The sequence below is a fragment of the Gobio gobio genome (genome assembly GCF_949357685.1).
Source record: "Gobio gobio genome assembly, chromosome: 9".
Taxonomy (NCBI): domain Eukaryota; kingdom Metazoa; phylum Chordata; class Actinopteri; order Cypriniformes; family Gobionidae; genus Gobio; species Gobio gobio.
The window spans coordinates 57466898-57491193 of record NC_137115.1 but is presented as its reverse complement, the minus strand read 5'-3'; the positions used below and the strand labels follow the sequence as shown (position 1 = coordinate 57491193).

The 24296-nt window shown below is 38.3% G+C and overlaps 2 protein-coding genes across 2 annotated transcripts in view; both read left to right on the top strand.

The window, feature by feature from the left end:
- Nucleotides 1–4195, top strand: part of tars3 (threonyl-tRNA synthetase 3) — a 57523-nt gene extending 53328 nt beyond the window's left edge. Inside the window, exons 17-19 of the mRNA XM_079825621.1 lie at nt 583–655; nt 3684–3798; nt 3868–4195. Coding sequence (XP_079681747.1) covers nt 583–655; nt 3684–3798; nt 3868–4016 — 337 coding nt within the window. The 3' untranslated portion in view covers nt 4017–4195. The remainder of the gene's footprint in view (nt 1–582; nt 656–3683; nt 3799–3867) is intronic.
- Nucleotides 4196–7354: 3159 nt separating this feature from the next.
- On the top strand, nt 7355–16625 carry tm2d3 (TM2 domain containing 3). Its single transcript, XM_079825110.1, has 6 exons — nt 7355–7509; nt 9124–9219; nt 13008–13168; nt 15133–15307; nt 15482–15557; nt 15695–16625. Exons 1-6 carry the CDS (start codon nt 7413–7415, stop codon nt 15858–15860), a joined length of 771 nt encoding a protein of 256 aa, XP_079681236.1. The 5' UTR covers nt 7355–7412; the 3' UTR covers nt 15861–16625.
- The last annotated feature ends 7671 nt before the right edge of the window (nt 16626–24296 follow it).

The following is a 24296-nucleotide window of genomic DNA, read 5'->3' as shown; positions in this document are numbered from 1 at the left end:
GAAAGTTTATATCTCGCAATTCTGACTTTCTCGTAATCATAGTTTATATCTCGCAATTCTGACTATGATTACGAGAAAGTCAGAATTGCGAGATATAAACTACGATTACGAGAAATAAACTACGATTACGAGAAAGTCAGAATTGCGAGAAATAAACATGCGTTTACGAGAAAGTCAGAATTGTGAGAAATAAACATGCGTTTACGACAGTCAGAATTACGAGAAATAAACTTGCGTTTACGACAGTCAGAATTGCAAGAAATAAACTTGCGTTTACGAGAGTCAGAGTGAGAAACTGATCTGAATCAGATTAATCAGGGTTGTTATGGTTAGCTCAAAGTGGGAAAACTTTTGAAATTGAAATAAATCAGAAATACCAAAACTGCTCTACGTTCCGCAGCGCCACAGCTGCATCACACTTGGCTGATGTCAGAAACGGGATTGTACTATGAATAACTGTAGTCTCATAAAACTTGAGCCGATGATTTGAGGTCTGCTAAAGATTGTTCTCGTTGTGTGTGTGTGTGTGTGTGTGTGTGTGTGTGTGTGTGTGTGTGTGTGTGTGTGTGTGTGTTTCCTCAGGCCGCTGTGGCTGTCTCCACGTCAGGTGATGCTGGTGCCGGTAAACCCGTCGCTCGAAGAATACGCCAAACAGGTACGACATCAGCTCCATCATCCCTGACTGAAGAACAGACAATTCCTGCTCTTATTACGAACGATTCACTGCGAAAAGGTATAAAATATTGAGGTTGCAAGATAAATAATATGAATTGCGAGATATACATTTCTGTTACAAGAAAGTCTGAATTGCGAAATATAAAGTTACAATTGTGAGAAAGTCAAAATTGGATATTTAAACTTGTTTACGAGAAACAAGAAAGTCAGAATTGCAAGATATAAATTGCCTAATGTAAGAAAAAAGTCAGAAATGCGAGGTATAAACTTGCGTTTATGAGAGTGTGAATTGCAAAATCTAAACTTGAATATTGGAAAATTCAGAACTGTGAGATAATAACTTGCATTTACGAGAAAGTCAAAATTGCGAAATATAAATTGGTTATTGTAAGAAAAAAGACAGAATTGCGAGATATAAACTACAATTAGGAGAAAAAGTCAGAATTGCGAGAAATAAACTTGTATTAACGACAGTTAGAATTACGAGAAATAAACTTGCATTTACGAGAGTCAGAATTGCGAGATATAAACTACAATTATGAGAGTCAGAATTGCGAGAAATAAACTTGTGTTTACGACATTCAAAATTACGAGAAATAAACTTGCGTTTACGAGAGTCAGAATTTTGAGATATAAACTACGATTACGAGAATCAGAATTGCGAGATCTAAACTACGATTACGAGAAAGTAATTGCGAGATATAAACTATGATTACGAGAAAGTCAGAATTGCGAGAAATAAACATGCATTTACGAGAGTCAGAATTTTGAGATATAAACTACGATTACGAGAGTCAGAATTGCGAGATCTAAACTACGATTACGAGAAAGTAATTGCGAGATATAAACTACAATTACAAGAGTCAGAATTGCGAGAAATAAACATGCGATTACGAGAAAATCTGAATTGCGAGATATAAACTACGATTATGAGAGTCAGAATTGCGAGAAATAAACTTGTTTACGACAGTCAGAATTACGAGAAATAAACTTGCATTTATGAGTCAGAATTGCGAGATATAAACTACGATTACGAGAGTCAGAATTGCGAGATATAAACTTGCGTTTATGAGAGTCAGAATTGCGAGATATAAACTACGATTACGAGAGTCAGAATTGCATGATATAAACTACGATTACGAGGGAGTCAGAATTGCGAGATATAAACTACGATTACAAGAAAGTCAGAATTGCGAGAAATAAACTTGCGTTTACGACAGTCAGAATTACGAGAAATAAACTTGCATTTACGACAGTCAGAATTGCGAGATATAAACTACGATTACGGGAAAGTCAGAATTGCGAGATATAAACTACGATTACGAGAAATAAACTACGATTACGAGAAAGTCAGAATTACGAGATATCAACTACGATTACGAGAAAGTCAGAATTGCGAGAAATAAACTTGCGTTTACGAGAGTCAGAATTGCGAGAAAGTCAGAATTGCGAACTACGATTACGAGATAATCTGTTAATCCATCTTTCATATAGTAATAATAATAATCATATAGCCATTATTGCCTTTTTTATCCATATCACATATTTTAGTAATCATAATAAATTATGAATGATTCGAAAGCTTAAACAATCAAAGTTCACCATTGCGAAAACCGTTTTGAAACTGGACGTTGCGTTACCATGGAAATAGTACTTAAAAAACTTTAAGAGACTACATTTTTGTGATATTAACTTCAAATTTGGAACACAACTTAGACATTTGGCTTTGACTTTATAGTAACCATAGTCCAGTAAAGTGTCTTTAAGTCTGTATTCCAAAGCTTTGAAGACCATTTAACGTTCAGATCTGTTACAATATGCAACACATAACTAACTAAAGCCGGTCTTGCTCCGCTCCAGGTCTGTAAACGGTTTGTTGAGGCCGGTTTTGAATTGCGAGTTATAAACTTACGATTGTGAGAAAGTCAAAATTGCGATATAAAACTAGTTTACGAGACAGTCTGAATTGCGAGTTATAAACTTACGACTGTGAGAAAGTCAAAATTTAAGATATGAATTGGCGATTGTAAGAAAAAAGTCAGAATTGCGAGATAAACTTGCGTTTACGAGATAAAAAAACAAGAATTGTGAGATATAAACTTGTTACGAGAGTCTGAATTGCGAGTTATAAACTTACGATTGTGAGAAAGTCAAAATTGCGCTATAAAACTAGTTTACGAGAAAAAGTCTGAATTGCGAGTTATAAACTTACGATTGTGAGAAAGTCAAAATTGCGATATAAAACTAGTTTACGAGAAAAAGTCTGAATTGCGAGAAATAAACTCAAAATTGCGATATAAAACTAGTTTACGAGAAAAAGTCTGAATTGCGAGATATAAACTTGCGTTTACGAGAAAGTCTGAATTGCGAGTTATAAACTTACGACTGTGAGAAAGTCAAAATTTAAGATATGAATTGGCAATTGTAAGAAAAAATGCAGAATTGCGAGATAAACTTGCGTTTACGAGAGAAAAAAAACAAGAATTGTGAGATATAAACTTGTTACGAGAGTCTGAATTGCGAGTTATAAACTTACGATTGTGAGAGTAAAAATTGCGATATAAAACTAGTTTACGAGAAAAAGTCTGAATTGCGAGTTATAAACTTACGATTGTGAGAGTCAAAATTGCGATATAAAACTAGTTTACGAGAAAAAGTCTGAATTGCGAGATATAAACTCAAAATTGCGATATAAAACTAGTTTACGAGAAAGTCTGAATTGCGAGTTATAAACTTACGATTGTGAGAAAGTCAAAATTTAAGATATGAATTGGCGATTGTAAGAAAAAAGTCAGAATTGCGAGATAAACTTGCGTTTACGAGATAAAAAAACAAGAATTATGAGATATAAACTTGTTACGAGAGTCTGAATTGCGAGTTATAAACTTACGATTGTGAGAAAGTCAAAATTGCGATATAAAACTAGTTTACGAGAAAAAGTCTGAATTGCGAGATCTGTTACAATATGCAACACATAACTAACTAAAGCCGGTCTTGCTCCGCTCCAGGTCTGTAAACAGTTTGTTGAGGCCGGTTTTATGGCCGATGCTGATTTGGATTCCAGTTGCCTTCTGAACAAGAAGATTCGCAACGCTCAGCTGGCGCAGTATAACTTCATCCTGGGTAAGTCTTGAGGCCTGGCGAGGGTTTGCGTGTGGAGGGCGTCGCTGATGCTCTGTGTTTTCTTCGCAGTGGTGGGCGAGAAGGAGCGCGCCTCCAACAGCGTTAACGTGCGCACCAGAGATAATAAAGTGCATGGAGAGATGACGCTGGAGGAGGTGATGGCTAGACTGAGGCTGCTCAGACAGTCCAGGTGCCGCAGCGCTGAGGAAGACTTCTGAGCCTCGGAGAGATGAAGGGCGGAGAGGGGAAGTCACTCAGATGAAGGAGGAACTCTGCAAGTGTGTTTTGGAGGATGTTCTGTAAAGGAACCGTGTTAAGAGATGGGATGGTTTGGTGTTTGCGTGTCTGGATGTTTGTGTTCAAGTGCTGACGGTTTGCAATAAAGACTCAGACTCAGCATCCTGTTTCACGATTGTTATTGTAAACTTGCGTTTACGAGAAAGTCTCAATTGCGGAATATAAACTTATGATGGTGAGAAAGTTAAAATTGAAGATATAAATTGTAAGAAAAAAGTCAGAATTGTGAGATATAAACTTGCGTTTACGAAAAAGTCTGAATTGCGAGATATAAACTTGTTTACGAGAAAAAAGTCAGAATTGCGAGATAAACATGCGTTTGAGGGAAAAAAGGGTTTACGAGATATAAACTTGCATTTACGAGAAAATCTAAATTGCGAAATATCAATTTACGATTGTGAGAAAGTAAAAATTGAAGATGTAAATTGTAAGAAATTGTAAGAAAGAAGTCAGAATTGTGAGATATAAACTTGCGTTTACGAAAAAGTCTGAATTGCAAGATATCAAACTTGTTTACGAGAAAGTCTGAATTGCGAGATATAAACTTGTTTACGAGAAAAGAGTCAGAATTGCAAGATAAACTTGCGTTTGAGGGAAAAAAGGGTTTACGAGATATAAACTTGCATTTACGAGAAAGTCTAAATTGCGAAATATCAATTTAAGATTGTGAGAAAGTAAAAATTGAAGATGTAAATTGTAAGAAATTGTAAGATAGAAGTCAGAATTGCGAGATAAACTTAAGTTTACGGAAAAGTCTGAATTGCGAGAAATAAACTTACGATTGTGAGAGTCAAAATTGCGATATAAAACTTGTTTACGAGAAAGTCTGAATTGTGAGATATTAAACTTGTTTCCGAGAAAAAAGTCAGAATTGCGAGATAAACTTGCATTTATGGAAAAGTCTGAATTGCGAGATATAAACTTACGATTGTGAGAGTCAAAATTGCAATATAAAAATGGTTTACGAGAAAGTCTGAATTGTGAGATATTAAACTTGTTTACGAGAAAAAAGTCAGAATTGCGAGATAAACTTGCGTTTACGGAAAAGTCTGAATTGCGAGATATAAACTTATGATTGTGAGAGTCAAAATTGCGATATAAAACTTGTTTACGAGAAAGTCTGAATTGAGAGATATTAAACTTGTTTACGAGAAAAAGTCAGAATTGCGAGATAAACTTGGGTTTACGAGATATAAACTTGCGTTTACCAGAAAGTCTAAATTGCTAAATATAAATTTACGATTGTGAGAAAGTCAAAATTGGAGATATAAATATGCGATTGTAAAAAAAGTCAGAATTGCTAGATATAAAACTTGTTTTCAAGAAATGAGTCAGAATTGCGAGATAAACTTGCGTTTACGAGAAAAAAAACAAGAATTGTGAGATATAAACTTGCATTTACGAGAAAGTCTGAATTACGAGATATAAAACTTGTTTACGAGAAAAAAGTCAGAATTGCGAGATAAACTTGCATTTACGAGAGAAAAAACAAGAATTGTGAGATATAAAACTTGTTACAAGAGTCTGAATTACGAGTTATAAACTTACGATTGTGAGATAGTCAAAATTGCGATATAAAACTAGTTTACGAGTAAAAGTCTGAATTGCGAGATATAAACTTGCGTTTACGAGAAAGTCTGAATTGCGAGTAATAAACTTACGATTGTGAGAAAGTAAAAATTTAAGATATGAATTGGCGATTGTAAGAAAAAAGTCAGAATTGCGATATAAAACTAGTTTACGAGAAATGTCTGGCTGTTTGTGTTCCACGGTTTGCAATAAAGCCTCGGACTCATGTTTCTAAGTTGTTATTGTAAGCTCATCTACATTCAGCTTCTGAGAAACATCAGAAATTATTGTAAATTTAGCATAAACCTCATACGGTCCGCCATGCTTTGTTTACATCCAGCTACCACACAATTCCTTGCGCTCAGGCAGTTTGGCGTGACTTTGCCTGGAACGCTACAAAGTCGTGAGTCGTGGTTTGAAGTTGTAACTTACGGGCTCAAAAACCTGCCTGGAACGCAGCATAAATTGCGAGATATAAAACTTGTTTACAAAAAAGTCAGAATTGTGTAATATAAATGTATGATTGCGTGTGTTGTGTTGACGCGGGAGCAGACGTTGTTGTGTGATCGCGCATTGGAGATTAATATTTTGTAAATTAAGTGGTAAATTATGTGGTTTTTTGCGTAAACAAAGCCACCGTGACACTTTATAAAAAATGAGGTTAAACCACTGGATTACTTTTATGAAGTCTTGATGTGGATTGAAAGTGGTAGTTGCGTGGACTGTTCATGGAGGGACAGAAAACTCTCACGCTGCGTCCCAATTCGCATACTATCCGTACTAAATAGTATTCGAAAAAAGAATTAGTATGTCCCAAATCGTATGTTGAAAAGAGTATTCCAAAGATTCCCGATACTATTTCAGATCGATGCGCACTCTTAACGGCTGAAATTGGCCACAACCCATTGCTGAGGATTTGATTAGAACTACAAACGCGGATAAAAAGTGTTAAAAACTACAAACATGGCGGTTACGCGAATCTGACGGTTAATTCGATAAAGGGGTTTGAGTGAGCAATTATCAGTATTTAACCTGACAAAAAGATATTTATTCAATGTTAGCCACATTATATTTCACCTGCAGCAGCAATGTGAACTTTTGTAATGATATGTTTGGCCATTAACTTTGCAAACACATGAGGGGAGTCTCATTAAAGATCATCGTGCGGATTGACTACGCTTCTCTTCAAAATTGAATGTGGAGGATTTAAACTGTGACGATGATTGACAGGGCAGTTTAAACGGTGACGGGCTGAACGTAACTAAGCAACAGAGTCCGTTAAAGATGATGAAGTAGTATGTCCCAAAGCTATAGCTCTTCTGCTACACACTCAAAAGTATGTACTTTTTCTTCACAAAAAGAGTACATACTTTTAGGGTGTAGTATAAGTAGGCGAATTGGGAAGCAGCATCAGAAATCGTTAAAATATCTTCATTTGTGTCTGAAGATGAAGGAAGGTCTGACGGTTTTGAACGACACGAGGAAGAGTAAATAATGACAGAATTTACTTTTGTGGGTGAACTAAGCCTTTAAACTAAGGGTTACAAAAATAAAGAAATATGTCTTTCTGCTAAAAGTCTAGATCAGATTTTATAAAGGGAAATAAATAACTTAAATTCTCCCTAAAAACATTGTTCCTCAGTTATAGGACTTTTATTTTGAACGAGCAGCCGTTGGGACTTTTACGCAAGTGGAAGCCGGAAGTGGAGTCCATCCGTCGGGCAGTAGAACGGAGAGAGTTCGGGAATATGACAGCGAACGGACTGAAATGGGTTTTTGAGCGCGGACGGAGGATCATGATCGCGGTTCTGCTGCTGCTGGACGTTTACTCCTCATGTGTGATCGGTAAGAGCGATAGCAGAGCCTCGGGAGCTGTTGTTCTGGACGACATTATGATAATCTCTCAGAGAAGCAGCGGCGCGGCTCAGTGCATTGTGTTGTTAAATATATAAAATCCATATTTAAAAACAACACAATGCATGGATAGCTTCCCAAATTTTAATGGGAATCGTTGTCAATAAGAGAAGCTTTAATCATGATATCAGCTAAAGACAAAGGAGGAAAAACCTGTTTTTTTTCAGTAGGACTACATAATAACAACAAAATATTTATTTAAAATATAAAAACTAAATCAATACAATTAGTACAGTAATAAACGAGTTTGTCATATTAACAATTATAATTGTTCAAAATGAGATCCGTATTATTAAAATTAAACAAATAAAACATACATTTATGTTTTCATAATGTACTGAAAAATAAAAAGACTATTTAATAATAATAATAATTGTTGTTGTTATTTAAATTATACAAATTAGGGCTGTCAAAAGATTAATCGCGATTAATCACATCCAAAATAAAAGTTTGTGTTTACATAATATATGTGTGTGTACTCTGTTAATTATATTTATATATAAATACACACACAAGCATGTATATATTTAAGAAAAAAATATTATTTTTTATATATAAAACATTTATATTTATATATATTATAGATTATATAAATGTATATACAGTATATACATGCAAATATTTCTTAAATATATACATGAATGTGTGTGTGTATTTATATATACATAATAATTAACAGAGTACACACACATATATTATGTAAACACAAACTTTTATTTTGGATGCGATTAATCGCGATTAATCTTTTGACAGCCCTAATACAAATTAAACAAATCAATAAATAAATATATTATGGTTGGAATAATACTATTGTACTATAAAACTAGATAAAAAGGTTTGTTGAGACAAACTTTAAGTTGGCTTGAGAAAGCCGGACCAGAAAGTTTTAGATGGATGGATAGATAGATAGATAGACAGATAGATAGATAGATAGATAGATAGATAGATAGATAGATAGATAGATAGATAGATAGATAGATAGATAGATAGATAGACAGATAGATAGACAGATAGATAGATAGATAGATAGATAGATAGATGAGAAATAGTTGACAGAATGGCAGTTAATGGAGTCTGATGAGCCTCTCCAACTGTCAAAATTTGAATTTTGTCAGTTGGAGTTTGAACCGTCTTGGCTCATCTGAACATTTCGTCGATGAATGTCAAAGGGGTTTTTCGAGTTTTGATCGTCAATTTTAGGAAAAGCGTAAGTCTGATAGGTTTGAAAATATATATCACACTAAGTCAGAACATTCTGAAGGTCTGAGCCGAGTTTGGAGTTTGTAGAGTTAAAGCTCTAGCAGGAGTTAGAGTTGTGCATTTTAGGGTCAGAAGACAATAGGAGGCTCTCTCAAGCCAACTTAATAAAACATAACTATTAACAATAATAATAATAATATTTTACAGAACAACAGTCAATGCTCTTGAATACATATTTTATGGTGGAAAACATGTTTTTTTAATTGTATTTTTTTTACCATATTTCTGTTTGGAGCACATCATGACTCAGTATTTTTGCAGTAAATCCGGGTTGTGTGTCCTCAGGGTATCTGAGCTCGGGTCATGTGGGTCAGGAGCGGCCCCTGAGGGCCCAGCAGAACCCGCTGATGAGCAGCCCGGTGGCCCTGACCGCGGCCTCAGGTCAGCCTCACACACTCACACACTTAGTATGTGATCATTTATATTTTTGTCATATTTGTAACTTAAAGGTCCCATGGCATGGCATTTTTCTATTATTTTATAATGTTTCCTGAGGTGTACTTATATTGTTAGTATGACTTTTACATCATAAAATGTCATAATTTAGAAATAAAAGGCATTTTTTCTATACTGCTGTTTGCCCTGTGGCTGAATGCCCTGCTTCAAGAGGCGTGTCTGCTGTGAGACTTCAGTAAAAACGCCCACTGTTGTGATTGGCTGACATCTTTGCATTTTAAATGAGCGGAGGGGGCGTGGTTTAACGAGGTCTACGAGGCACGAGCTGCTGCCAGAGAGACGGATGGACCTGAGTTCACTTCACATCAGTTCTCAGCATGTCTGAACTGTTGTAGTTTCAGCATATACTTCAGGTTATTAGTCTATTTCTAGTCGGAGGGACTGTCACTCATGTCAGAAAGTTAGTAACTTTAGTAAATTATGGATCAGCGCTGACTGGAGACGCGAACCGTTTAGAACGATTCAGTCCGATTTGGTGAACTGGTTCGGTTCACTAAAAAGAACCGATTCAAAAGAATGATTCGTTCGCGAACCGGACATCACGGAGACGGAGCGATTGCTAACAAAGTTATTTATAGTAACTACTGAGTTGTGAGAGCGCTGTCAGTCAGCGCGAGTTTATTGTGTTTGTATCTGAGAGTTCTGAATAAACACGAGTCCCAGTCACACCGAGTCCGTCTTCATCATTATTCTACCAACTTTGTAACACATGCAAAGTACCATTACAGCTGTCGAGATGAACGAGTTAAAAGTAAGTGTTGATAATAGCATTATTTTTTAAATAAAATAAAAGCGTCAGTGACGCGCGTTGAGTACACAGCGCAAACAAAGACACAACAGCAGTAATCAAATGTAATCCAGTTTATTGTGGGGCTAGGCTGGCTAGCCTGAATATGCTCACGCTTACCCCCCTTCTGCTTAATCTCACGCCGCGTTTGGCTCCTCCGCTGTGGGCCAGATGCAGTACTGTGGGTCGGGGATGTTGAAGGCCGGGCCAGTGCAGCCCGAGCTTCGGCGTGTGTGAAGTTTATCTCTAAAGATCTGACTCTGCCGATGTTGAGCAGAAACTCCCGACTGTATGCACATTTTAGAACCGATAGACGCGACGAGGACGTACAAAAACACTGACTCACAAGATAGAAAACACCGTTCTGTCTGGAGAGAGAAGCCGCTGCGTGTGCAGGAATAATAAATAATTAGCTACACATCAGAAATCACTGATCACAGATCAGAAGGAACTGAAAAAAGACTTCTGTTTTCATTTGTACATCCAAACACTGAGAAACTGCAGCGTTCACTCGTTCACAAGCCATGATCTCTCGAGCGTTTGCCTGGGTGTGGCAGATTCTCTGGGTGGAGGAAAGGGAGGAAACCGTTCCTGCTTGGACGTCAAACCAGGAGACTTCAGGATTGGCTCGTCTGGCCTGTCATTTTCTCAAAGGCAGAGAGAGACAGCCAGAACTCGGGTTTACACCGATCAACATTTCTATCCACTTGGGGACAATATTCAGGCTAGGGGAACTCATATTAATGTTGAAAAACCTCATAAAATGATAATTTAATGCCATGGGACCTTTAATATGTCATAATTATAACACAGTATGTCAATCATAACTTTGTATGTCATCATTGAAACTTTTTGTTTAATAAGAGCTGTGTAATGTGGCCTTCACACCGGACGCGAATCGCGCGAAGGTGGACGCTTGAACATTTTGAGTTTACTCGCTTCATTCACGCGTGACATTCACTGCACAACAGACGTGATTCTCCTCATGGGCGGAGCTTCTGCCAGCGGCTCGTCTCATTGGCTGATATGGGCTGTGTTTACATGTCTGTTTTTGTTAAAATCTACTGTTAATGTGTGACAAAACGTAGTTTGAAGACTTTTTCAGTCGATAATGTAGTAGTTTAAAGCTCAAATCAGTGGTTTATTTATATAAAGAGTGCCTATTTGAACATGTGATCTGGTGTGTGTGTGTGTGTGTGTGTGTGTGTGTGTGTGTGTGTGTGTGTGTGTGTGTGTGTGTGTGTGTGTGTGTGTGTGTGAGCTCCAGTGGATCAGCGGCGCTCATTAACCCGGTGAGATCAGTCTTTCCTCAGCCAGTCCTTCTGCCGCTGGCTCTGATGTCTCTGTGGCGTCTCGAGCTATAATTCGTCTTGTAACGGCCGATCTTTGCTCTCATGGATCTATAATTTGTTCCCTGGCGAATCGTTTAGGCTGAGGGCAAAGAGAAGTTTCATTATTTTATATTTTTAGGCTATTTAACTTTACGTTAGCGTTGTAGCCGACTAGCTCTGACTTTGAATGTTTGACTGAATTGTTTGCTTTATTTCATGTATAGATTATTATAGCTTTTACTTATACTTTTGTATTATTGATCAAACATAAACTTCCATTTAACAAAAAGAGACTGGGTTGTGTTTCATGTCATTTAATGTTATCACAGTGATAATCATATTGTCTGAACCAGATATTAATATGCAGATTTTCTCCTCATTGTTGTCACTACTAGAGCAAGCTCCTGATTGGTTAACGCGGCGCGAAATATCCGGCAAAGTTCAGATTTTTCAACTTGAGCGATTCGCACGAATCGTGTGTTCAAAATAGGGATCGACCGATATGGATTTTTTAGTGCCGATACCGATTTTTTTTCATCAGCCTTATCCGATGACGATACGAGCTGCCAATTTTCTTGCCGATATTTGGAGCCGATACTGCTTTTGCTCCCTCAATTTACATCATAAAAATGACACAATGATCATGATGATAACTATTTAAAATTTACAATTTAAAAAAAGGAACATTTATTGAACTAAAAAAAACTATATTTAACAAATAGTAAAAACAGGTGAGGTAGAACAAGAAAAAAAAAGAGTTCAGTGGTGAAAATAAATATTTAAGCATAAATAATGACACTATTGCACACAGTATCAACAAGCGAGCAGCATAATAAAGTGCACACTGACTGCACTATACTTCATTTAAAACTATTTACAACCTAGTCATTTAATGGTTACACTCTAAAAAATGCTGGGTTAAAAATAACCCAAGTTAGTGTTGAATATGGACTAACCCAGCAATTGGGTTGTTTTGACCCAGCGGTTGGGTTAAATGTTTGCTTAAAACAACCCAATTGATGGGTTAGTCCATTTTCAACCCAACTTGGGTTATTTTTAACCCAGCATTGTTTAGAGTGTATGTGCACTTCACTTAATCTCTTGTGGAGCAACACCAGCGGTAATTCAGGAGAAAATCTCCCAATGCTCCACGTGAAACTTCAGTCTTTCCACCTTTACCATCGCGTCAATTCTCAATTGATTTTGATTAATATGCGCGAGCGAGAGCAAGAGAGTTTGAAGACGGTGAGAGCTGCCCTGTGGACGCCTGTCTGGAAATAATGCAGGGAAAAAATAACGCGAACGCAGCAGCTTTATATCAGCCGATACACGTAAAAATACACGCAAATATCAGCCCGATATATCGGTCTAACACTAGTTCAAAACGCTCAATTCACGTCCTTCTCGCCGCCTCATTCGCACGAATCGCGCTGCAGAATGCCATTTCGCGTCTCTGCATTGACTTAACATGTAAATCACTCGCGCGAATCACGTCCGGTGTGAACGCAGCATAAGAGCTGTGCCCGAGTGTCCAGCAGGATCACCTGATGTGTGTGTGTGTGTGTGTGTGTGTGTGTGTGTGTGTGTGTGTGCAGCGTCTCCAGTGTCGACCGAGAACTACACCTCCAGGTGTCCGAGCGGCGGACTCTGCTCCAGACTGCCGGCCGACTGCATCATCTGTGCTCTCCATCACAACTGCAGCTCCGGCCGACTCGCCAACTTCAGCTGTAGAACCCGCCCCGGAGTCCACTGTGTGGTGAGCGACACACACACACACACACACACACACTGGTGCTCCGGCTGACCGGTCCACCCACACACACACACACACACACACACACACACACACACACTGGTGCTCCGGCTGACCGGTCCACACACACACTTATATACGATAAAACACAACATCAGCGGATCGGTCGACCACTGGTGTTAATTCTGCTACATGCGTATTAATAATAACACAAAAATCGTAACCATATAGACATACAAAAAACAAATTGAAAATGTTAAAGGATTAGTTCACTTTTAAATAAACTTTTCCTGATAGTTTCCTCGCCCCCATGTCATCCAAGATGTCCATGTCTTTCTTTCTGCAGTCGAAAAGAAATGAAGGTTTTGGATGAAAACAGTTCAGGGTGTTTCTCCATATAATGGACTTCAATGGACTCCAAACGGTTCAAGGTCCAAATGTCAGTTTCAGTGCAGCTTTAAACGACACCAGATGATGAATAAGGGTCTGATCTAGACAAACCATCAGTTTCTGAGAGAAACCCAGCAGTATTTATGATATTATTTTACCTCTTATCAGACGAGCGTGATCATCTCTGAGCTCAGACATAACTTCCGCTAAGTGAGGTCAAAATACGAGCGTGGTCATAGATGTATACGTAGATGCCTCATTAGCGCTTGCGCTGATCAGTAAAATGAGGCATCTACGATCAATATATCTATGACCACGCTCGTATTTTGACCTCACTTAGCGGAAGTTATGGCTGAGCTCAGAGATGATCACGTTCGTCTGTTAAGAGGTAAAATAATATCATAAATACTGCTGGGTTTCTCTCAGAAAAACCCATTATGACTACCCATTAGCATTATGAATCAGTGAGTCGATTCAGCGGTTCAGAGCGTTATGAATCAGTGAGTCGATTCAGCGGTTCAGAGCGTTATGAATCAGTGAATCGATTCAGAGGTTCGGAGCGTTATGAATCAGTGAGTCGATTCAGCGGTTCAGAGCGTTATGAATCAGTGAGTCGGTTCAGCGGGTCGGAGCGTTATGAATCAGTGAGTCGATTCAGAGGTTCAGAGCGTTATGAATCAGTGAGTCGATTCAGCGGTTTGGAGCGTTATGAATCAGTGAGTCGAGTCAGCGGGTCGGAGCATTATGAATCAGTGAGTCGATTCAGTGGTTCGGAGCGTTATGAATCAGTGAGTCGATTCAGCAGGTCGGAGCGTTATGAATCAGTGAATCGATTCAGCAGGTCGGAGCGTTATGAATCAGTGAGTCGATTCAGCAGTTCGGAGCATTATGAATCAGTGAGTCGATTCAGCGGTTTGGAGCGTTATGAATCAGTGAGTCGAGTCAGCGGGTCGGAGCATTATGAATCAGTGAGTCGATTCAGTGGTTCGGAGCGTTATGAATCAGTGAGTCGATTCAGCAGGTCGGAGCATTATGAATCAGTGAATCGATTCAGCAGGTCGGAGCGTTATGAATCAGTGAGTCGATTCAGCAGTTGGGAGCGTTATGAATCAGTGAGTCGATTCAGCGGGTCGGAGCGCTATGAATCAGTGAGTCGATTCAGCGGGTCGGAGCCTTATGAATCAGTGAGTCGATTCAGAGGGTCGGAGAGCGTTATGAATCAGTGAGTCGATTCAGCGGGTCAGAGAGCGTTATGAATCAGTGAGTCGATTCAGCGGGTCGGAGCGTTATGAATCAGTGAGTCGATTCAGCGAGTCGGAGCGTTATGAATCAGTGAGTCGATTCAGCGGGTCGGGGGGTTACTAAGTTATTATGACAAAAAGTTGAAAGCATGGTTATTTTCCTCATCACCAGTGAATGTTTTTTCTCTGTGTGTGTGTGTCTCTGTGTGTGTGTGTGTGTGTGTGTGTGTCTCTGTGTCTCTGTGTGTGTGTCTCTCTGTGTGTGTGTGTGTGTGTGTGTGTGTGTGTGTGTGTGTGTGTGTGTGTGTGTGTGTGTGTGTGTGTGTGTGTGTGCAGAACGAGCGTAACGAGCCGCAGCAGAACTTCACTCTGGCTCTGGTCTGTCTCTTCTGCTGGCAGCTCGACGGCTCTCAGTATCGCTGCTCCAACTCCACCAGCTGCCCCACGGTCTCCTGTCCCCGCAGACGCTACAACGCTTCCTGTCAGGTGCTGGAGCACGTGCACTGCTTGGGTACGCTCGCACACACACACACACACACACACACACACACACACACACACACACACACACACACTGAGCGACAGCATCACACACACCTCCCAACACAACAACAGCTCCATCTGTGTGTAAATCACTGAAGTTTAGAGTGACATGTGTGTGTGTGTGTGTGTGTGTTCTGCGCAGGGAAGCGGGTGTTTCACAAGCGTCTGTTCTGCAACTGGACCGGAGGATATAAGTGGTCAACGGCTCTGGCTCTCAGGTGATTCACTTCACACTCTTTTGATTTTGATTTGATTCCTTTGATTCAGTTCTGCTGGTGTGAACAGAAGCGCTGAGGTTTGACTGTGTGTGTGTGTGTGTGTGTGTGTGTGTGTGTGTGTGTGTGTGTGTGTGCAGCATCACTCTGGGCGGCTTTGGTGCGGACCGCTTCTATCTGGGCCAGTGGAGGGAAGGGCTGGGGAAGCTCTTCAGCTTCGGCGGGCTGGGCATCTGGACGCTCATCGACGTGCTGCTGATCGGGGTGGGGTATGTTGGGCCGGCCGACGGGTCGCTCTTCATCTGAGGGCTGTCACTCCTCCATCACAGATCGCACACAGCTCCATCCAAACTCCCACTGCGCAGATCCCATCTGCTCCGAGTGTGTGTCCGTCAGCAGCTCGTCACACACACACACACACGAGGACAGGCGAGGCTGCAGTCAGAGATGTATAATATGTATCTAATGTGTGTGTGTGTGTGTGTATATATGTGTAAATATGATTTCTGAATAAACCTCAGTCAGTGATGATGCGTGTGTTATATTCCTCCAGGCAGGAAAATCAACACTAATCCCGCGATTTATGATTGATTACGAGAATTGCAAATATGCAAATGAGGTGTTATCTAATTAAATATGCACTCATTTGCATATATTGGATAAAACCAGGTTAATAATTCCAGTTTCATTACATCTCCTGAATGTTTTTAGGAGGAAAATGTTGCATAAATCACCTTCAGATTAAAGATATGAATAAAACTTTTGAGATTTCTGACTTTAGAGATTGAGATTGAAATCTCTGATCAAGTGCACTAAAATAAACACTTAAACTTTGGGTTTCCACGGCTCTTTCGCAATTTAAGGCCTTAGAAATTAGAGCAGAAAGTGTTAAATTCAATATCATGGCGCTATGATTTCATTCATAAAGCTGTAATTTACTGTATAATGCAGAATAAATCAACAGTCGGCCCGTCTCTTAAAGGGCCAGTTCACCCATTAATGAGAATCCTGTGGGCATTTCCTCGAAGACCAGAACAATTAACACGATAAAGTATAAAACACATGCGCTGCAGAAATGTTCTCTCTCTGCTTCCAGCTCAAACTCTAAACATCCTTAAATCAACACACATTTACTGACATGAGGTGAGTTTGAGCTTAACCCCTTAACTGCCCCCCCCCCCCCCCCTTTTGAGAATGCGCATGAAAATGCACTCCAAACTTAAAGGGCTGTAATTCAAGAACGCTTTGGAATATAGACCTATTTGGTCTTGTTTTAAAGAAGATTATTGCTGAAGTGAAAGCAATTCAAAATATGAAAGGATGAAAAGGTTATGGAAGTTTAAATTTACTGTAAATGAAAAATACTGTAATTTTATATAATATATATATTTTACAAAAAGTATTTTACTCTAATATTACTATAAAATCAAAGCCATATGTGTAACCAAGTTGTGTTCCATATTTGAAGTTGAAATCACAAAAATTGAAGTCCCCATGAGATGTTGTTTAGGCGCTGTACCAAAAATAGCCACCGGGTGTCATTGAAATTCCATTGATTGATGCATTTTCCTATAAATTTCTGTCCAAATGTCACTTCCATCACAAAACAGTCTCCAAATATGGACCCTTGAGACTCAGACCTTTCTGACGATATATGTGTTGTCAAGATTAGAAAACATTTTGATCATAAAGTCGTTAAAATAAATGTTGTAAAATGAAACATGACACCGCCCACTAGGGGGAGGAGCCTGCTAGAATAATTTAGAGTACCGTTTCCAATGTCCGATTTCAAAAAGGTTTTCACAGGATGAATTTTGAGTTTGTAAGCTTTCAAATGATACCTAATTTATGATGATTACTTAAATATATTATACGAAAAAAAGGCAATCAAAAAAAGAGCGGCAGGTGTCCGGCCAATGGTGACAAGAGCAAATCTCATCACTGGGTGTGAAGATTACTCTCATCTGAGGGAAGTTTACCCCTCAAGTCTTGAATTGCTCATAAAAGCTCTAATCTTCATTAAACACAGTCTCCTCTGATAACAAATCACTTTAAAGCATGAGTTCACCTCAAAATGAACATTCCCTGATCATCTACTCACTCCAGTGCCGTCTAAGATGTCCATGTGTTTCTTTCTTCAGTGGAGAAGTGGACTTCAACGTTTATTTAATTTCAAGTAATGAAGATTTTTTTAATGGTTTTAGTGAACTATTATAACCCTGATACTTTATTGAATATGTGTCAAATACTGGTCTTTCCTCCTGAATATGAATTAAATGGGAATTAAATTAAATATAGTTTATTGTGTAAGCAAAAACTAATATATAATGCGTGACTTTTAATGATAAACAAGCTGGAAATACACCAGGACTCTTATTTTGAAATGTGTGCGCCTCCATTGCAGTTGCAGGAGCTCATTCAAGTTCAGAAGAGGAGATAAATATGCATCGTTACAACCGTCTAAAACATATTACTATATAAACATTGTAAAGTAAACACTGTCATTATTCATTCATTGGGGGTGTGTGAGCCGTGTTTTCCAGCGGTTAGATCAGTTCAGATCAAATCTGTTACACAGGACATCAGACCCCATCTCTTCCCTAATCGTCCCTCACTAACATTTTCGTCTCGTTTTTATTTGTTGACGAAAATGACAGTTGATTTTCCTCATAGTTTTTGTCATCCAACACTAGTTTTTACGGTGACGCATTGCTGCCATATATATATAATTTTTTTCACTCAGTTATGTCGTAATAACGAGATCTTATGTCGTTAAAACGACATCTTTTCTCGTAATAACAACATCTTTTCTTGTAATAACGACATCATATGTCGTTAAAACAAAATTTTTCTCGTAATAACAACATCTTATGTCGTTCTAATAAGATGTCGTCTGTAATAAGATGACATTATTACGGCATACATAAAATGAATTTTTTTTTACGGTGACGCGTTGCTGCCACATACATATTTTTTCCATTCAATTATGTCGTAATAACGAGATCTTATGTCGTTAAAACAACATCTTTTCTCGTAATAACAACATCTTTTCTTGTAATAATAACATCTTTTCTCGTAATAACAACATCTTTTCTCGTAATAACGGCATCTTATGTCGTTAAAACGACATCTTTTCTCGTAATAACGACATCTTATGTCCTTAAAACGACATCTTTTCTCATAATAATGAGCTCTTATGTCGTTTTAACGACATTTTTTATCGTAATAACGAGATCTTATGTCGTTAAAACAACATCTTTTCTCGTAATAACATCTTTTCTTTAAATAATGACATCTTATTTCGTTAAAACAACATCTTTTCTCGTAATAACATCTTTTCTTGTAATAATGACATCTTATTTCGTTAAAACGACATCTTTTCTCGTAATAACGACATCTTATGTCCTTAAAACAACATCTTTTCTCGTAATAACATCTTATGTCGTTAAAACGACATATTTTCTCGTAATAACGACATCTTTTGTCCTTAAAACAACATCTTTTCTCATAATAATGAGATCTTATGTCGTTTTAATGACATCTTTTCTCGTATTAACATCTAATGTCGTTTTAACGACATCTTTTCTCGTAATAACGACATCTTATGTTGTTTTAACGACATCTTTTCTCGTAATAACAACATCTTATGTCCTTAAAACGACATCTTTTCTCATAATAACGACATCTTAACAACAACAGTTGTTCTTATAAGATGTCGTCCGTAATAAGATGTCGTTATTACGGCATACATAAAATGACATTTTTTTACGGTGACGCATTGCTGCCACATACATATTATTTTTTCCATTCAAATATGTTGTTAAAACGACATATTTTTCTCGTTAAAACGACATATTTTCTCCTAATAAGGTATAGTTATCGTCTCGTATTCGTCAGTGAAAAAAGGTTGTTGATGAAAATGATTCGTCAACAAAATTAACACTGCCCTGAAGCCCTTCCTCTGAAACTGCAGTGATCTGGACCTTCAGCCATTGGTTCCCATTGAAGTCCATTATGTGGAGAAAAATCCTGAAATGTTTTCCTCAAAACACTGAAGAAAGAAAGACAGAGGTGAGGAAATTATCAGGAGATGTTCATTTTGAGATTAACTAATCACTTTAAATTGTAATGTAGACGCATGCATTTTCCAAATACACATCATTTTAAAGTGCTATGCAAATAAATGTGAATTTAATTGAATAGAAAAACCCTGACTCGTCTGAAAGAAGCAAAACTGAGCGGTCTCCTGGTTTCTGATTGGTCGACGGTGCCTGACGCTTTTATCCACAGGGCTTTCATTGCATGTTTACTCATGAAATCGACCCTTGACCTTGTGTATACGATATTCGTCCTGGAAAAGTGTTTTTTGCATCTTCAAGGCTCATGTTAGAGGTTTAATCATCACTAGTTAAACAGAATGTGTCAATGTTTTCCTCTCTGAATGCTCTTCCGTAATCATTTTGGGAACAGGATGTTTTGAGATGCTATAGGAATAAACCCCGATCTTTCTCTCAGGAACATCGTGACTGAATGTAAGTGCTCGTTTCTTCTTCTTTCACACACATCTGTGTGTTCAGTCCGGCTCGTCCCGACCTCGCAGCTTCTGTTCCCACTTTCAGGTCCTTCTTTATAAAGCACAAATGCCTCAGGAATGCTTTGAGGAGCACAACAGCGAGTTTGAGTCCAACTTCCCCAGATCTCAATCCAATCGAGAGCATCTGTGCGATGAGCTGAACAAACAAGGCCGATCCATGGAGGCAACTTACAGGACTTAAAGGATCTGCTGCTAACATCTTGGTGCCAGATACTACAGCACACCTTCAGGGGTCAAGTCCATCAGAGACGGGTCAGGGGGACCAACACAATATTAGGAAGGTGGTCATAATGTACCGCCTCACAGAAGCGAGTGTGTTAGAGGTTTCTGGTGATGGTTTCAGAGCTCACTCCACTCGTCCTGCTCACAGATTTAAAGTCTTTAAAATGTCACAACATCCTTTTAGATTTCATCATCACCTCACAGTTTCAACATTTCCTTTAGTTTTAATTGCTCTGTCAATAGTAGCAAAATCTCATGCTAGCACTATATAGTATGCACTCTTACCACATCTAAACCACATTTTGTTGTGACACCTGCAACAATAGAGGATTTGAAGATAAATGGATGTCATTTATTAAATGACAGCAATGTGGCTTAGTATTTATTTGCACATATTGTTTTGCACTGTAAAACAGAAGCAGTTGTGGGTGTTAGCATAGAACATACTCAGTTCAAACCATGACGGAGTTGGCAGGAAATTAAAATCGTTATGATTCATACATGTAGCCTATGTTTCATTATCTTTTCAATTTTTTTTTTGTACTTTGTAGTGTTTGCTAACGATCATCTCCATGGTGATCTCCATTTAGTCTGCGTAAGCCCCGCCCCTTCACGGTCGACCGCGAGCTCTTCACTTGGCGGCCATTTCGGGAATCGCACACTGTGAGTAGGTACGTATTTCAAACAAGTAATTACTTCAAGACTGCTAAAAGTATGTTCTACATAGTGTGAATGTAATGGACGTGTCAACAATGACAGATAGAAACAAGTCTCCGCCCTACATTTTGTCCTTAGCAATGATCGTTAAACTCGGAGGAGTTTTCCCGCGGAATTGGTCTATTTTTAAACATGGCCGCCGGCTGATTTTATCCTCGCGGTTTATTTGAGATATTTTACATTTTAACAATAATGCCTGATAGATGATGGGTTCTGTGAGAATCACACAGGTAGGGGAGCTCCTTTATAAAAACAGACTGTTTATGATTGCTATCGTGATTTTTAATTTATATTGTGTATGCTACAGTGACTGTAAATATGTATTTTAAAGGGTACACACACACACACACACAGTCTCGTGTTAACCTTGAGTATCTATAGAGTAGTGTTGATCCTTCATCTCACATGAGTAGTTTATCATTATAAAAGACAGAAACACTGAACCGATTGGGCGGTGCTAAAGAGTCACGCACGCACACACACACATTCGCACGCACGCGCACACACACACACATACACACTCTGTCTCACACACACACACACACTCTCTCACACACACACACACATTCTCTCACACACACACACACACACACACACACACAATATACGTTGGTGTTGTTCACATTATATGCACTTACGCACCGATTGCCAACAACACACACACACTTTTGATCAGTTTCACTCCCCGCCTGCGGTTTCCAATCTTGACCGGGAACAACGCACACTCACACGCACACACACACACTTGCAGAACTCCGGAAACACAAACTGCATCCACTGTTCCCTTAACGCTGGGTTATTTGTGAAGCTGAACAAGGTGATCTTTCCCTCACACTCACACACACACTCACACACACACACACACACACACACACTTCTTTAGTGACATTGTTGATCACGCCAGCGCCGCCGACTGCTCCCGTAACCCGAACAAAGCTCTTTGTTGTGTGTGCGTGTGTGTGTGTGTTAATCCGGGAGAAGTGCCCATATAAGGAGTTCCGCCCTTTATGACGTCATACAGGGCCATACTCGGAAAAAAAACTTTCCGAAACTTGTTTGAATCCCCACAAAGAGCTGGTGCGAGTGAGTGGAGGCGGGGCTCATTTGCATATTCATCCGCATACTAAATGAAACATGAGTGTCGAGTTACATTCAAGCTATTTTAAGGCGTGAATAATTATTTTCACAGGAAAAAAACTTTAAATGTCATTTTGGTGATCAAAGATGAGTTTTAAGGGATAAAATAGTTGATTACAGGGAGACTTTAAAATGAGTATAAGCTATAAAACGAGACAAAATAGCAGGAAGAGAAGCAGAAAATACGAGAACGAGATTTTGTAGGGGTTCTTCTAGTCTGTGTTAGGAAAAAAACATTCAGAAACTTGTTTGAATCCTGAAGGAGTGAATCCACAGCTGGTGCGAGTGAGAGGAGGCGGGGCTCATTTGCATATTCATCCACATACTAAATAAATGTGTTGTGTTACATTCGAGCTATTTTAATGCGTGAAGAATTATTTTCACAGCAAAAAAACTTTAAATGTCATTTTGGTGATCAAAGATGAGTTTAAGAGATAAAATTGTTGATTACAGGGAGACTTTAAAACGAGTATAAGCTATAAAACGAGACAAAATAGCAGGAAGAGAAGCAGAAAATACGAGATTAGGGTTGTGTATCGGTTGGTTAACGTCGGAGGAACAGAGAGCGTGAAACACTTGATTATGGGAGTGTGTGTGCATGTAGACGTGTGTTTTCTTCCAATTTAATTGGCAACATTTGAGTTATTATGAGCCACAGAATTCAGAAAAAGGCTCGGCATCATTGCTTTAAGAGTCGGACTGCATATAATCATCACAAATCAGATGTAAATGACACAGGCTTTCTAAAGAAGCCATTACGGAGATGAGTTCATTTTCTGTGACATGGACAATCCGGCCAAAATGTTGGCAAAATCTGATTTTTTACCAGAAGATGAGGTATAATTGAGCCCAGGTGAACATAAAAGCGCACTCATTTACTGATATTAATGCAAATTATGGATTGTCCGTGTTCATGAAGCGCGTCTCAAAAGAGCCTGACCTCTGACGACCTGCAGAATTCTGGGATACGTCGCTTTCCCCTGGAGATCAGACGGTTGCTAAGAAACATGCCCACGTCATGCGGTGTCAAATACAATTATCTTCGAGGAAACGGGAGCGAATGATCACCTTTCCTGCAGATTAAAAACACTGGTCGGAATCTAGCGAAGTGAAACTGAGGCGTGATCATTAGCTCAATCGCATTAGTGTGAGAAGAGCAATACGCCACACATTATCTGCATCTCAGGGGCTCAAAACACACTAAATACAGGCCTAGTGAGGGGGGGGGGGGGCTTTTTTCTCAAAAAGTGGACCTTTTTCACATCATATTTACTACAACATTGTCAAATTACTGACCAAGATCATGTACCATCTTTTTCAGTCCAAACACACTTACGAAACAAAAATATATTGCAGTATATTGGAAAATATCGTGTAATACATAAGGCGATATATTCCCATATATGGGATTTAATATATATATTTTCCAATATATTGAAAACGCCAATCATTTGTATATTTTGCAATATATTACATATATTGTATATATGTATATTATAATATATTTCAAGTAATATATTGGTAAATATATTTTCCTTTCGTAAGGGCTGGCATTGATAATCAAAACTTCCCCACAAAGTTTAAATCGCAAACTCACGTGACAGAACTCAAAGTTAATGTGTGTTGTGAAATTGATTGATTGATAAATTGATATCACAGATAAAAAGCACCGTTTTTTATTAGGGCTGTCAAAAGATTAATCGCGATTAATCACATCCAAAATGAAAGTTTGTGTTTACATAATATATGTGTGTGTACTGTGTATAATTATTATGTATATATAAATACAAACACATTCATGTATATATTTAAGAAATATTTGCATGTATATACATTTATATAATTTATATTATATATAATATTTATATATAAATATAATGAATTTTTCTTAAATATATACATGCTTGTGTGTGTTTTTATATATACATAATAATTATACACAGTACACACAAATATATTATGTAAACACAAACTTTTATTTTGGATGTGATTAATCGCGATTAATCTTTTGACAGCCCTAATATTTATAATATTTTTTTTAGTGCTGGGAATCGATTAAAAAAATAACGAAT

Coding starts and splice junctions, on each gene's coding strand:
- tm2d3 (XM_079825110.1), top strand. CDS start 7,413: ATGACAGCGAACGGACTGAAATGGGTTTTTGAGCGCGGACGGAGGATC. Junction 9,220..13,007: donor GGCCCTGACCGCGGCCTCAG/GTCAGCCTCACA, acceptor GTGTGTGTGCAG/CGTCTCCAGTGTCGACCGAG. Junction 15,308..15,481: donor GGAGCACGTGCACTGCTTGG/GTACGCTCGCAC, acceptor TGTTCTGCGCAG/GGAAGCGGGTGTTTCACAAG.